The 16,206-nt window shown below is 47.8% G+C and overlaps 1 protein-coding gene across 4 annotated transcripts in view; it reads right to left on the reverse strand.

Annotated features, from left to right (window-relative positions):
* LOC142776558 (uncharacterized) overlaps nucleotides 1-16,206 on the reverse strand; it is a 313,558-nt gene that overhangs the window by 102,497 nt on the left and 194,855 nt on the right. For all 4 annotated transcript variants that reach the window (XM_075880432.1, XM_075880431.1, XM_075880430.1 and 1 more), the window contains one exon: nucleotides 4,160-4,252. In XM_075880432.1, coding sequence (XP_075736547.1) covers nucleotides 4,160-4,252 — 93 coding nt within the window. The remainder of the gene's footprint in view (nucleotides 1-4,159; nucleotides 4,253-16,206) is intronic.

A 16,206-nucleotide genomic window follows, 5' to 3' on the forward strand; every position in this document is an offset into this window, starting at 1 on the left:
CCGAAGCGATAAAGCTTAACTTGACCCCGCTTCAAACTGAACTTACAGAGCTCACCGAAGAATCCGCGTTAGCACCATTGAATCTATGAAGCCGTCCGTGCGCAACGTAGCTGCTTCGCATTCTATCAGGGTTCCTTTTGGGGAGATGGTGTCAATTTTTGTTTTTAAATTTTGTTCGTGTGTTTTCAAGGGGAGAAAATTCAGCTGACCACTTTTTCCGTAACACGAAAGTTTATCTGAAAAAATAACAATGAACTAGGTAATATTGAAACTTTGCCAAGTGGGTAACAATCCTGTCTCGTCCTATTTCTTTGTTTTCAATTTTCGCGCAGTTAACATAGAAAACTGAAATATTTTATTGAGCGTTTTGTACAAAAAAACGAGTACATGAAGGCAGTATTAAAGTGTCAATCTACAAAAGCAGCTCTACTTTTCAACTGATGTATGAGTATATTGAGAAAACACTAGATCCAGAATGTTCGAACCAATACAAAGATGACGATAAATCACGAGTACGGCACGTCGTATTTGACTCAATCATGTTTGTTACGATGGCGCACATAACTTACTAACAAAAATTGAGTATCAAACTATGCGGCAGTTCAGTGGGACGGGGGGATTAGAGCCACCAGAAATTTTTTCTTGAGAGAACGTCGCTAGAAACATAGTTTCGGCAAGATTTGCTTGTTTTTGTCAGGGCAACAGCGCTGGCTAGAGAAAGAAAAGTTCACTTGTAAAAACGTTGGCTCCAGTGACATTCTTAATGTAATGATTTCTAGAAGCATTCAGTTCATCAAAGGTATTTGAGTGAAAGTATTAGTAGTAAAGACTCACAAGTTTTGAAGAAACTGTGGCTACACGAATTTCACGACCAGGAAGAAGCCTATAATTACTTGAGATCACTTGAAGCACATACAAAGTAAAAGAAGCGAAAACTATGTAGCCCAGCCAACATGAATTTGAGCCTTGAATTATACGCATTTTCTCAACAGCAGCCATGCTGCTGTCTTGTATATTTATTTAGCGAAACTGCACTTCTCTTTGTCCAGCCAGGGTTGCAGAAAATTGGTTTTAATGATATGTACTCATGCAAACTCAAAACCTGCCCAAATAATGGGTACAAACAGTTGTGCTAACCCGTTGCCACTAGGAAACCTTAAAAACTTTCATTGTACTGGAAATCTTCAGGTTAGCATACCGTAAAGCCGCGAAAAACACGTGTTCTCCGATTTAACCATATTCGTCGAATGCAAGGTTGACTCACTTGCCACCCCACCGCGGTGGTCTAGTGGCTAAGGTAATCCGCTGCGGAGCCGCCGGTCACGGGATCAATTCATGGCAGCGCCGGCTGCATTTCCGATGGAGAAGGAAACGTTGTAGGCCCACGTAATCAGATTTGGTTGCACTTAATGAACCCCAAGTGGTCGAAATTTCCAGGGCCCACCACTACGACACCTCTTATAATCATATCGTGGTTTTGGGACGTTACACCCCACAAATTAATAAATCATGGTTGCCCTCGGAGTAGCCCTTGCGGCTTCCGTTCTCTACCCGGCACAGCTTGCGGTCTTTATCTCTCCTGTAGGGGGCACGCTAACCGAGTGAGATAGATGAGCGCGATCGAACTTGTAATATCGCTGAGCCAGTGGCGAGAACGAGCGGAGGCAAGATCCAGGAAGTCAAGTCAATCACTTTCCACACTTCAGCTGATTTAAAATTGAAGGAATTAAAAAAGTACGCAAACAAAAAAGCTCTTCACACTGGTATCAAATTTATTAATTTGTTAAAACGGTTGAAAGCCAATAAATGCGAACATTCAATTCCACCTAGCTCCATTCCACCGGATCTTAGGATGCATGGCAACCCCTACGAGCGTGCATGTTCCTGGAAACCGAAACTAACGCTGAGTTTTTGGGGCCTGGTGGACAGGCCAAATAGAAGTTTGTTTCACTTCTTTACCACCATTCTCAGAGCGCAATTTCCTCTTCACCATTTATTTATGCAGAAAACAAGTGGAATGCGAGCACTAAGCGTTAAGCTAGTCAGGATTTCACGCTTTTCGACTACACGCATGTTATCTCCGCGAAAATGCTGAAAACAAAATGAAATGAGTTTATCTCACACAATAGTCACGCGCAACAACGGACAGTGGCTTCGCATTTGCATAGAGTGGGGTAGGTTACAATTCAGAACAGATATCTGTCAGTATATCGACCAACTAGAGAGCTGATTTCGTCCTTACGTCACGTGAAGGAACTGCTTGCATCACAAATAGCGCAGTGAAGACTGAAAAGGGCGTGAGAAAATAACGCGCACGTTTTTCGTCATTTCGTGGATAGTTGAGGGATTCTTTAAGCGTGTAAGTGCGCGCTTGCATTTAAAGCAGCATTTCGCGTAATGTTGCGCTGGTCCTGGAAAGACTAGCGCACACAAAAAATAAACTTCGCTAAATCGATCTGATGCCAGCAGAATACGCATTGCCTCTTCCCGACGTGAACCAGCGAAAAAGAGGCTGATAAAGCTTCATATTGAAGTTCTTTCTGCCTGTAGCATTTGTGTCAGAACATTTTATAACACCGACCCTCATTCTGTCACGTTCAAGCCAATTGCTCAGGTTCGAATCATCTAAACACTCCTTGTGGAAGCATCGCGTCAATCGAAAAAATTCCGCCATATCCACGAAGTGAATGATGATGAGTGGGCGAAGCTCCGGAGGTAAACCTGGTAAACCATGAATCCTCTGTACATTTTGCCCACTCGAGTTTATTACATCGCTCCCCCTAGCGTACGTCGCCGCACTAAATCGAACGATTGCCTTCAACCAATGACACGCGCCATATGAGACATCATTCCTATTTTATAAGATCTCGCGTCTTTCATCTACTACAAGTACCGCTTTCTAGTTTATAACATCTTGCATCTTTTCATCATCAGCTACAAGTACCACCATCTAGTAAACACTACAAGAACTAAACGAGAGGTGGCTACATACAGGAGACAGTACCGCCATCTAGTGAACACTGCAAGAACTAAACTAGAGGTGGCTACATACTGGGGACGGTACCGCCATTTAGTAAACACTGCAAGAACTAAACTAGAGGTGGCTACATACAGGCTACAGGGGACGCACAGCCCACGCCCTAAGGAGCTTCGCCCCTAAAAAGTGCCGCCACATCCACGAAGTGAATGATGATGAGTGGGCGATGCTCCGGAGGTAAACCTGGTAAACCATGAATCCTCCGTACATTTTGCCCACTCGATTTTATTGCAACGCTCCCCCTAGCGTACGTCGCCGCACTATATCGAACGATGACACGTGCCATATGTGGCATCATTCCTATTTTATAACACCTCGCATCTTTCATAATCAACTACACGTACCGCCGTCTAGTTTATAACATATTGCATCTTTTGGATGGATGGATGGATGGATGGATGGATGGACGGATGGACGGACGGACGGACGGACGGACGGATGGATGGACGGACAGACGGTCGGACGGATGGATGGATGGATGGACGGACGGACGGACGGGCGGACGGACGGATGAATGGATGGATGGATGGACGGACGGACGGATGGATGGATGGACGGACGGATGGATGGATAGACGGACGGATGGATGGATGGACGGACGGATGGACGGATGGATATGGCTCTACCCTTTAGATCGGGCGGTGGCTAGCGTAATACTTAATGCCGTCAGCTACAAGTACCGCCATCTAGTGAACACTGCAAGAACTGAACGAGACTTGGCTACATACAGGGGACGCACAGCCCACGCCTTAAGGAGCTTCGCTCCTAAAAGAAAACTCGTCTCTGTTAAGAATCGAGTGCATACTGTTCCTTGTGGAGATGCCCGCGTATCAGACCGCAAAGCTGGATTGCGGTATAAGAGTGTTTTTGAAGTATTGCTGGTGCCGAAGTATCGATAACGCGATTACACTTTTCCCTTTGGGTGTCACACGTGTCTCGCACTTTCGATGTGTTTACTATGCGCCGTTGTTCTCAAAACCTTTTGCTCAAATCACGCTCAATGTTACAGTTGATCTGACCGTATAGCAATGGGTGTGTAAGTGTAGATCACGCGACGCTTCGTGTAAAGATTGGGTGATAAGAGCAATGATTCAACAAAAATATCGTGGCGCGTGCACTCACCTGAGTTAAACATAAGGTCCCTGGAAGAAGGGTGAGTGCCTTGACGGATTTCCTCGACGGGAATGCCGAACACCGGCTGCATTATGGGTGCGCCTGAAAAGCAGTAAAAAAAAGAATGCCACAGGCTTCAGCCTACTCCTCCGGCAATGAACTTGTTTACTGCGATAGCGAAACGTCATTACTGTTTTCGCACATGTGCATGCAGTGCCCATGACCACTGTGCTGGATCGAACAGGAATAGGTTGATATGCATTATTATGAGTTTAGCAATGAAGAAGAATTTTCACCGGCTAAAGTGTGGTGCTTTTGCGGCATTTCGAATCTATCGGTCGTTCTAATAGGAGACACCGACAGAATATCTAAAATACTAATTTTTTTCTTCAATGTAAGATAAAAATATGAAAATGACGAAGGGAAAAAGTACAAAGACAAAAGTACACTAACATTTGTCTTTGCCTTTTTTTGTTACTCAAATCCAAGAAGAATGACAGATAAACAAGCCCTCCGGAATACAGGAGGTGCTAGACAAGGGTGAAGTTCCTCAACGCATCGCAACACTTCTTCCTGCAGTATTTCGTCACGGAAGCACCAGAGTTAAGCAAGATGGGCGCATTAATACCATAAGCGTCGGCAGAGGGTGGCAAAAGGGCCACGCCCGAAAACTGGATTATGGGCGAAATTTTGGCAATGAAGTGCAGGTACAGCCACTTCAGGTGTTCAGCTGCCAGAGGTGTCAGACTTTGAAGATCTGCGCTTTACTCTGCCAGTAATACAAGATCATCTGCGAACACCAAGCTAGGCAACGTCCATGTCTCCTAGGCCCCAGAAATCATGAGTCCCTACGAAAAGCCAACTCTTGATTATACGAGTGCCTTCGCGAGCCCCGCCACATAATCATCTTGTCATCTTGACAGGCTGCGCTCTGGTGTCCCTGAAGCATGCTAAAACAGAGTTGTCGGCTTAGAGCCAGCAAAGGAACATGCAGACCATAATAATTTGTCATTTTTCTAACTTGAAAAAGAACTCTGCGTTTGGCACACTATAGGAAGCCTTAACTACATCCAGAAAGAACCCGAGAAGGCCTCTTGTTTCTCTCCGTGCCATCTCGATGGCCTGAGTGAGCCCGAAAAAGTTGTAATGATATCGCCGGTACAATCGGAAGCCATTCTAGAGTTCAGACAATACGCCACTTTGAACCGCCCAGCCACTGAACCAGACATTCAAGACCTGAGCGAAAAGTCTGAAGAAGACGCTCGTCACCGAGATTGGTCTATAGTCACACAGCAGTCCAGAGTCGCCTCCTCGCTTGCACCTCATTGTTACTCGGCCGCATTTCCAGTCAGATGAGAATGGACCGTCCTTCAGAATGGTAGGCCAGATTTTCGCGAGGTGTTCAAGAGCAGACTTCGCCAGGCATTTCACGAGGCCCACCGGTATACCATCCATGCCGGTAGCAGTGATGGCTTTGATAGGCGGGAGTGCATGCTCAGTTGCTATCGTGGTCACTTTCCAACGGCCCTCTTCACTTAGTTGCTGAGGTTCATCGTTGTGGTCGAAGTTTATAGCTGGGATCCATTTGTCATGTGTGGGACTTAAGAGGTCTCGCACGTGGTCCGTGATCTGTGCCGCGAGATCAGTGACTTGGTGGTTGCTATAGTGATGTCAAATTTTGGGTGCCGGCGTATTACCATCTTATCAGGACACATATTTCTAAAATTTGTTAGCATTATTATGCCCTGCCTCTGTAATGGCTCGCAAATGTTCACTGTTTTGCTGAGATATTTTACTATGTACGAGGACCCGCATCATTTTGTGAGGCGGATGTATTGCTCCCAGGTACACTTGCACTCCTCTCTTGGAATGTTCTAGCAGCCACTCTTGGTTTGCGATTCGCCATTCGTCTTGCAGTAAGGGCCCTCTGTACGTCTTTGTCTTCGTCCTTCCAACTTTGCGCCGCAAACCACCGCGAGAATTCACGTGAATTTCGTGCCTCTTCAAGGCGCATTCCTGTTCTAGCACAAATTGATTGTAGGTTGGTGATTCCATCGATTCGAAGTTCTCTTCGAATAAGCTTGCGACTGAAGCATACGCTCACAGTGAGAGGCTTTTCTAAGCCAGGCTGCGACGTTCCTTTTCAATGGTTCACAACGTAGATCTAGAAAAAGGCAACTTTATTCTATCGCGGTAGCTTCCTAGGCTGAATTTACCCTTCTCATCTATGTTTATGCGAGGGAGACATCATGCCAGAACAGTTGTCACAAGTGTGTAGTCAATATAGCTGCGACAGTTTCTCGTGCACCAGGTGATCTGGCCTTTGCATCCTGGACGAAGATTAGGTACATCTGAGGTATGCGAATATGCCAGTGTCAGCAGTCGTTCCCCATTGGCATGTTGGAAACCATTCAGAGCTTGCAGTTTGGCGTTGAAATCGCCCACTACGAGGACCTGTCGCTGGTTTGCCCATTTTGCCACAACTTCTCGCATGCATTGAACCATTGTAGAGTTTCCGGCGTCTGCTTCAGCGGATACAGCAAAGTATAGCAATCCTAGAAGGACTACTAGCCCCTGCAATTTGCCCTCCATGCACATGTGCTCAACACACGAGCGTTCCAGCTTCCTTCACGAAGATCCAGTTTTCCACTGGAAACCGACTCCTCCCCCTTATCTCGATTCACCTGAGTGGTTCAGGCCAGCCGAATGTAAACCTTTACGTAGTGGTAGCTCGTCCATTACTTGAAGGTGTGTTTCGGCAACAGAATATATCTCTATGACATTGTCACTCATCATCCGACTCAGTTCTTCGCGCTTGCTCATAGTTCTGGCATCACGTAAGTTAAAGCGGCCGATCTGGATCTCTTTATTCTTTTTGCGAAAGCGGCGACGGCGGGTAGTTCTCTTCTTTAGGATCGGTGCCAGAAGCGATTCTGCCACCTAAGTGGATTGGCCGTTTGCAGGATTTCCTGTCCTAGGGCAGTCGTTATAGAGGTTGTTGGGTTCACACCCCACGCCATGCGCTTGTGAAGGTCTGATGAGGTGAAGCCCTAAAAAGCACAAACATGCACCCGAATCGCTGCCCTAGTTGTTCAGTGACGTACTCCCGGTAGGACGTTCCGCTCATCTTATCTTGCTGGGCTTTTGTGACACCGACAAACTCCAGACGTCTTCCAAGGTCCGAACAAATCTGACGTATGTTTTTGTTTCACGACTCACACTTGGTGCGCATGGCAATGCCCTTGGGCCCTTGTTTTAGGACACCGTAGAACACAAAGAAGTGGCCTTTGCTGTTGCAGTCCAGGAAGGTATTTGTGACTTGAGCTCATCTGTCGAGTCCTGAGATGCGTCGTTATCTTGGGTATCACCGAGGCGTGCGTGCAGTTCCACAATGACCTCCGTTCATTTCCAGATGTTCTCCACTGTCCCATAAACTCAATTGTTTCCACCAGTGTAGCAATTTTTTTCGTACGGCACTGTGCACTGATGTGCCATACGGTAGCTTGGAGTGCTGTATGTTTCATTCTACGTGCATTGCCATCCCCATAGACGAAAGCAGTGACAAATCCAATCGGCAAATCTGAAGGGCCTGCTTCTTGTGCGTAGATGCTGTGGAGGCCTGGCTATCGTCTGCCCTTTCCTTTCGCAGTCACTTCCGCGCGTGCTTGAAGAATTCAGTTTGCCAGCCTACGTCGTCGCCGGAAGAGCAACACCCTAGTCCTTGATCATTGTTAAGATTGTTCTATGATTGGTCTGTATATACACTGCCGGTATTAATGGCTGCAGTTTTTACAACCTGCGTATCTTATCATGCTCCTTTTACCTCTTTGCATTCCTTCTGGGCCATAGGTGACGTCCCGTTGTCGGCCGTAACATGATGCGACTCTTCTGTATTTTCGTCTGGGATCCTCCCTTCTCTCTCTTCAGCTCGTGCAGCTGACCCTGACGCTGATAAATCCGCGCCTGTAGTTTTTTGTGCATATAAGTCTTGTTCCTGCTAAGAGAGAGCGTCATTCAGTCTTGCCTCTCGATTCTGAAGCTGTAACGCACTACCTTCTTTATGTTCGGCAGCGACTGCGCAACTGCTCACGCACAACGTTCAGTCGAATGCACTGTTTGGATTCATTGTCTGGTGTCGCTTCTTCCTGCTATACCGATTGAAAAGTCGTATGCTCGATGTCTATTCACACATCGCAGATTTTACACGCCACCCAGCATCATCTCTTTCTTCTGGTTTCATCGGACGAGCTTCGTTTGGCTCGCGTTCCACCCATTTTGCGGTTCCTGGGCCCATTCGGTTGTGGTTCCTGCACATCAAAACGTCCCGCCTCCACACACTGGTAAAGTTCGAGCCATTCAGTACCTCCAGCACCACCAATTGCCGACTGTCTTACCCACTCACACAGGCTAGTACAAGCGTGCGCCACCTCTTGTCATCAGGCAGTAACACTGCATGTCGATGTTTCTGTCGCTGCTCCAGACCGGCCAGTTGGGCCTCGTCTTCACATAGGCTTCTACACCATGACGGTGCACCGTCACCGCACATAGATGTTATCCCTAAAATCTATTAAACTCGATGAGACACTCGCCCGCACCCAGAGCACAGCACTAGCTAGCTCATACCTGCATTGCGCTTTAGAACAGCGCCATCTATCTTTTTTAATCGTCAACTATACAAATATAAATAAATAAATATATATATATATATATATATATATATATATATATATATATATATATATATATATATATATATATATATATATATATATATATATATATATATGGGAAAGATGTCTATACTCAAAGGCTCGCTTTTCCGTGTTTTGACAAAATATTAATGAGATCTAACAGACAATGATGCCAAGAAAATATACTGGTAGTTAATAGATCAAATTATAGTATAAATGGTACGAAAAAAAAGTGGGTGAAAAGATAACTTGCCTGGGCAGGAAGTGAACCGGCGACTTTAAATGACGCGCTCGATGCTCTGTCACTGAGCTACCACGGCGCCTATCCTCCCAGCCACTTTATTGGGTATTAATGTGAATTCAAACTTGTGAGTGTGAGTCAGCGCCATCAGTAGCCATGGCGGCAAATGTGGCGATGAGCCTGTTTGGCGTCACGCAGCACGTGAACTTATTACGAGCTGCCAGATGACCAATAGGCCCTCGTATACCAGAGGCTATTGGTCAACTGCCAGCTTCTGATATATATATATATTGTAATGATGACAAAGCGGCGATCGTGCTCGGCGCATACCTGGGAGAGACGGAAGACGACGAGGAGGAAGCAGAATAAGAACAGCCGGCCTGCAGCAAAGGCGTTGTCTCTTATTTCTCGTCGTTACAATATATATATATATATATATATATATATACCCAGATGACACCCCACCAGTAATGATAGAAGAAGTCAGAAAAGCTTTGGAGAGCATGCAAAGAGGCTAAACTGCTGGCGAGGATCAGGTAACATCAGATCTGCTGAAAGATGGAGGACAGATTGTGTTAGAAAAACTAGCCACACTGTTTACGAGGTGTCTCCTGACGGGAAGGGTACCAGAGTCTTGGAAGAACGCTAACATCATCTTAATACATAAGAAAGGAGATGACAAGGACTTGAAGAATTACAGGCCGATCAGCTTGCTCTCTGTAGTATACAAGCTATTTACAAAGGTAATTGCTAACAGAGTAAAGAAAACATTAGAATTCAATCAACTAAAGGAACAAGCAGGATTTCGAACAGGCTACTCAACAATTGACCACATTCATACTATCAATCAGGTAATAGAGAAATGCTCAGAGTATAACCAACCACTATACATAGCCTTCATAGATTACGAGAAGGCGTTTGATTCAGCAGAAATATCAGCCGTCATGCAGACACTGCGGAATCAGGGCGTAGATGAAGTATATATAAACATTCTGGAATAAATCTACAGGGGATCAACTGCTACCATAGTGCTTCATAAAGAAAGCAACAGAATACCAATCAAGAAGGGTGTAAGGCAGAGGGACACAATCTCCCCAATGCTATTTACCGCGTGCTTAAAGGAGGTTTTCAGAAGCGTAGAATGGGAACAGTTAGGGATAAGAGTTAATGGAGAATACCTTAGTAACCTGCGCTTCGCCGACGACATTGCATTGCTGAGTAACTCAGGGGACGAATCGCACCTCATGATTACGGAGTTAGACAAGGAGAGCAGAAAGGTGGGTCTTAAAATTAATCTGCAGAAAACGAATGTAATGTACAACAACCTCGGAAAGGAGCAGCGCTTCGAGATAGGTAACAGTGCACTTGAAGTTGCAAAAGACTATGTCTACCTAGGGCAGGTAATAAGCGCAGAGCCTAACCACGAGATTGAAGTAACTAGAAGAATAAGAATGGGGTAGAGCACATAACGGCAAGCACTCTCAAATTATGACAGGTAAATTGCCACTATCCCTCAAAAGGAAGGTATATAACAGCTGTATCTTGCCAGTACTTAGCTACGGAGCAGAAACCTGGAGACTTACAAAGAGGCTTCAGCTTAAATTGAGGACGACGCAGCGAGCAATGGAAAGAAAAATGGTAGGTGTAACCTTAAGAGACAAGAAGAGAGCAGAGTGGATTAGGGGACAAACGGGGGCTAAAGATATCATAGTTGAAATAAAGAAGAGGAAATGGACATGGGCCGGGCATGTAGCGCGTAGACAGGATAACCGCTGGTCATTGAGGGTAACTAACTGGATTGCCAGAGAAGGGAAGCGGGTTAGGGGGAGACAGAAGGTTAGGTGGGCAGATGAGATTAAGAAGTTTGTGGGTATAAATTGGCAGCAGCAAGCACATGACCGGGTTAACTGGCGGATCGTGGGGGAGGCCTTTGTCCTGCAGTGGACGTAGTCAGGTGGATGATGATAATGATGATGAAGATGATGATATTTGGTAAGAAGCGACATAGTTAGCCACAAGGTTAGAAAGACCAGGCCAGAAGAAACGGCTCCTAACGCGGTTGTAGGTCTTTTGAAATCCTAAGTGTCTAGCTGATGGGTCATCGTGCAATGCTTCGAGAACTAGTTTTCGCAAACGCGGAAGTAGTGGCACCCACCGATGCCCATCCGCATTGTAAGTTTAGCGCTGCAAGACATTGTTGTCTAGCTTGAACTGCCGTAGCTGACGACGTAGTCTGGCATTAGGTGGAGAAGACGAGCCATTAAAGTATCTGATGATGCGGTTACAGTAGGGGTCGTCATGTTGGCACGCGGCAAACTGGGCGCCGCCGTTTAAAGATAGTGACCCAGCAACTGCCAGGGGTGATAACGTGAGTGAAGAGGAAGCCGCTTGATCGCCTGAGGGCCATTGAGGATGCTTGGTTGGAGATGAAAGTGGCAGAGGGCAGCGAGAGAGAGCGTCAGCATCCTGATGGTTTTTTTCCAGACCTGTACACAACGTCAAAAGTGTACTCTTGCGAACACAGTATCCAGCGACCAAGGCGCCCAGACAAATTCTTCAGCGAGGACAACCAGCATTGGGAATGATGGGCGGTAATCACAGTGAAGTGGCGTCCATACAGATCGATATACAGGTCCAAATTTCTGGATGGCACAAACGACCGCGAAACATTCCTGCTCTGTTATCGAATAGTTCTGCTCCGCAGGTGTTAGTTCGCGGCTGGCATACGGAACTACTCGCTCACGTGATGTATTGTAGCGCGGGAGCGCAGCACTGATTCCGTGGTCACTGGCATCTGTGTGCAGGAAAGTAGGTGCACTCTCATCGAATTGACGGAGGATGGGGTCTGATGTCAGAGCACGCTTAAGTGCTTGGAGAGCGCACTCGCACTCGTCAGTCCAAGTCAAAGCCGTTTCTGATGTCGGAAGGTTGTGTGACGGCCCCGCATTGGCAGCAAATGGATAGATGAAGCGGCGGAAGTAAGATAGCAGGCTCACGAAACTTCGCTATTGTTTTCGATTGCCCGGACGTGGAAAACTAATTACGGCAGCAACCTTGTCGAGGTCGGGTCGAACACCATGATTGCTGAGAAGGTGACTCAGTACTTTGATGCCCTTGCTGGCGAATTGGAACTTCTTTATATTGAACTGTAGACTAACTTTTGAAATGCATAATAGAACTTCTTCCAAACGCTTTACGTCCTGGGGAAAAGTAGAAGAATGAATTACGATGTCGTCTCAAGGAAATAAACAGGTTTTCCTTTTGAGGCCAAGTAAGACACTATTTATCATGCGCTCGAATGTTTCTGGAGTGTTGCATGAGCCAAAAGGCATGACGTTAAACTCGTGAAGCCCATCAAGCGTCGCAAAAGCTGTTTTCTTCTTGTCTGCTTCACGCCTAGGTATTTGCCAATACCCGGATGGGAGGTCGAGGCAGGAGAAATACTCTGCTGCTTGTAGGGAGTCCAGGGCATAATATATGCGTGGCAACGGATATACGTCTTTTTTCGTGATCTTATTGAGCACTCTGTAATCAACACAAAAGCGAACAGTGGCATCCTTTTTCCGGACCAACACCACAGGAGACCACCACGAGCTGGATGAAGGTCGATTAACATCCCGTTTGAGCATGTCGGCGACGTTTTCCTCAATGATTTGCCGTTCCACCGAAGACAGACGGTATGGGCGGCGTACAATGGGGCTGCCTTCGGTTTCGACGCTGTGCTCTGCAACGAAGGTGCCGCCCAGAACTTTGGAATATACGTAAACGAAAGGCTGTGCTTTTGGAGAAGGTCTAAGAGGTCTCTCTTTTGCTCTGCAGTGAAATTTATGGTGTCATTTAAAGCAACAGTGGTAGCCTTTATATCATTTGTAGCAGACAAAGGCCTGGATTCTGCGTGAAAGGGAACAAGTGAAAAAGGCCCGCTGTTAGCGAATCAGCTCACAGCGGTGCCCTGGAGCAGCATCACTGGCGAAGAAGTTGGGTTCAAGACGGTGACCAATGCTTTACTGTCGTTAAACCGCACAAGGCCGGGTGCTATAGTAAGCCGCGCAGGTTCGAAGCGAACTGGTGGAGCAATGAAGACGTCCCCGTTAACTGTAGTATCCGAAACGATCGTGAGAATTTGTTCATCTCGTGTCGAATTTAAACAATCTGCGGCAGCAACGAAACGGAAGCTGTATGGATCGACAACGGATGAACTCTCTGTAGCTAGCTTTTGAATTACTCGCTGAAGACACGATATGAAAGCTGATGCCGAAGAAAAGAAGTCCCATCCTAAAATTACTGTGTGAGTGCACCAAGGAAGTACAAGAAACTCAATGTGGTGAAGGATGCCATCTATGAAAACGTAGACTGTTCAAGCACTTGAAGGCTGAATAGGGACTCCATCCGCGCAACGAAAGGGAGGGCCATCGTGTGGCGTCTTAACGTTTTTCAAGCGGGCACAAAAGCCTGCAATAATTACGGAAAGTGATGCGCCTGTGTCTGCCAGTGCCCCTTTTTGTATACCTTCAACATACACAAATAAAACATTCAATGGGCGGTCCAGGGGAGTTTGACGCCGTTTGAAAGATGCAGCTTTCCCTCCCGATGCTGCACTGTTTAGTTTTCCAGTTGGCGGTCGGGAATCGAAGTAGAAGGTCGGAAAGGAGAAGAGGAACGCCGCATCGGTGAAGGTGAGCAACGACGTGAGAAACGGGAACTGCCAACTGAGCCAAAGTTCTGCGGAGACGGCGACGGACGTGTGCAGTTCTGATACAGTCGGCAATAGGGTGGTCTAGTGGGGTAGAAGTCGTCCTGTTCAAAGTTATCGTAGCTTCGTCTTTCTTGTCGCTGACGGCGTCGGCAAAACCTTGTAATGTGACCACGGATGCCGCAATAGAAGCAAGTCGGCCGCGAAGTGCGCCAGTCGTTCTAAGGCTGGGATGATGGTCGCGGTGCGAGTGAGTTCAGCAAACCATGCGATTTGGGCGCTGGTAGCGGCATAGGGCTTTGCTGGGGTGCAAGTGTCCTAGCAGCAACTCGAGCATAAGTTGGCAAGGGCACAGGATATGAGCTCAGAACTGGTGTGACTGTCATCGAGGCCAGGCTTTGCTGGGGTGCAGGTGTCGTTGCAGCAACGTGAGCACAACTTGGAATGGGCATGGCATGTTAACTCGGAACTGGTGTACCTGTGATCAAGGCCAGTTCCTCCATCAAGACGTCACGCAAACTAGTACCAGGTGGCGTCGTTGGGATATATAGGGGGTGAGGTGAAGCCTGTGCATGAAGTTCCTCGCGAATGATAGAGCGGGTCAAAGCACGCGGGTCTCTTGTATTTTGACTTGAGCTCAGATCAGACATATCAGGTTGCACCCGAGTGGCCTGAAGCTCCTCAAGGCGCTGACAGGTAGCGACAACATCGGCTACGGTCTTGGGATTATGGACCAGGGGCGCATTAAAAGCGACAGTCGCAGTGACTTTTAGCAGGTGGCACACACGGTCGTGTTTCACCGTATAGTTGTCGATGTGGCGGCAAAGGGCGAGAACATCTTCGATGTAAGAAGTGTAAGACTCGCCGGGACGCTGAACACATGCACCAAGCCTCTTCTTGGCGATATCTGAGCGCACTGACGGGTTGGCGAAAATCTGGCGGAGCTGGCGTGTAAAGGCGGGCCATGTCGGAAAATCTGTGGCGTGGTTGAAAAACCACGGTTTCGCGACACTGCTCAAGTAGAATGAAACGTGGGTGAGTTTCCCAGGCTCATCCCAGTTGTTGATGGCCCTCACGCGGTCATACTCCTCGAGCCAGTCTTCCACGTTCTCACCCGGAAGCCCTGCGAACAGCGGAGGATCCTTTTGAGGGCTGGTGACTAGGTGAGAAGGGTTTCTTGGCGGTGGGAACAGTAGCGAAGCTGGAGCGCTGGACTGGTCGGCTTACGACATTACCGAACCCAGGTTGTTGAGGCAGTGGTCTCAACGGAGTTCCATGGATGTGTTCTAGAAGAGGCTGGGTTGTTCCGAGATCGCGAGAAGACGCAGGAACTGGGCAGCACTCTCCACCACTTGTGAGACGGCTTCGAGTACCCCTCAAGACTCTTCATTATTGTCTCGAGTATGTGCCCCACAACCTAAACTTGACTGGTGATGATGAGTATGCACAGATGAAAAGATCGGACGCACAAATAATGCTCACAATATATATATATATATATATATATATATATATATTGTAATGACGAAAACCGAAACTGGAACTCTCTCTGGCACAGACTCGCATGCTAGGACGGAAGCGGAGGAAGACGAAGCAGAATAAGAACAGCCGGCCTGCAGCAAAGGCGTTGTGTCTTATTTCTCGTCCTTACAATGGCGCAGTCGACGAAGAAAACGGCTTACGTCTCGGTTTCGTCATCCAGAACGCCCGCCGACGTGCAGCCGCGGTAAGCGTCGCTTGAGGACGGCGTCAAGCCCTCCTCGGCAGCTGTTTACTGACACCACCGTTCGGGGACGGCGTCAAGGCCTCCTCGCCGTCACGCTTCTTCGCTGATGGGACCCGCAAGGCGTCCGTCGCGGCCAGCATCGATCCCAGCACCGACGGATGGCGTCCAGGCCTCCGTTGTGGTTCCGGGAAACTTGTCCTGGGACGCGACACGTCGCGGCAACCATGCGCACGGGCCTCTCTCACCTAGGGATGGCGTACATGCCTCCTCCATACCTGGCAACCTGTCGGCGCTTCAAGCACCCACCGTGTACGGCGTCGAGGCCTACCCGGCGGCGCAAGACCGCTTCATCTACGCCACAGTACCAGGTCACAACTCATCACACGGGTTCCGCTTGCCTGGGAACGTCGTTGACGCTTCCAGCGCCCTGGAACCCATGTCCACGAATCCGACCACAGCTGGATTTCCAAGGGACGCCGTCCACGCGTCCTTGGTCAAGAATTGTACCACCTCGAATACCGCAGTCACTGTATCCTCCGCAGAGGCGGGCCTTGGCTCTTCGTGCGGATCACACGACAGCGCAGCGGAGCTGCAGCATACCATCGCGCAACTCCGTGTCACGACCAACGCCCTCATAGCGTCGAGTTCCAAGCTATGTCCTGCCATCTTGCCAACATTGTGCGCACTCAATGCCATGTTGGCTGC

This window comes from Rhipicephalus microplus, chromosome X, assembly GCF_043290135.1.
Source record: "Rhipicephalus microplus isolate Deutch F79 chromosome X, USDA_Rmic, whole genome shotgun sequence".
NCBI lineage: Eukaryota > Metazoa > Arthropoda > Arachnida > Ixodida > Ixodidae > Rhipicephalus > Rhipicephalus microplus.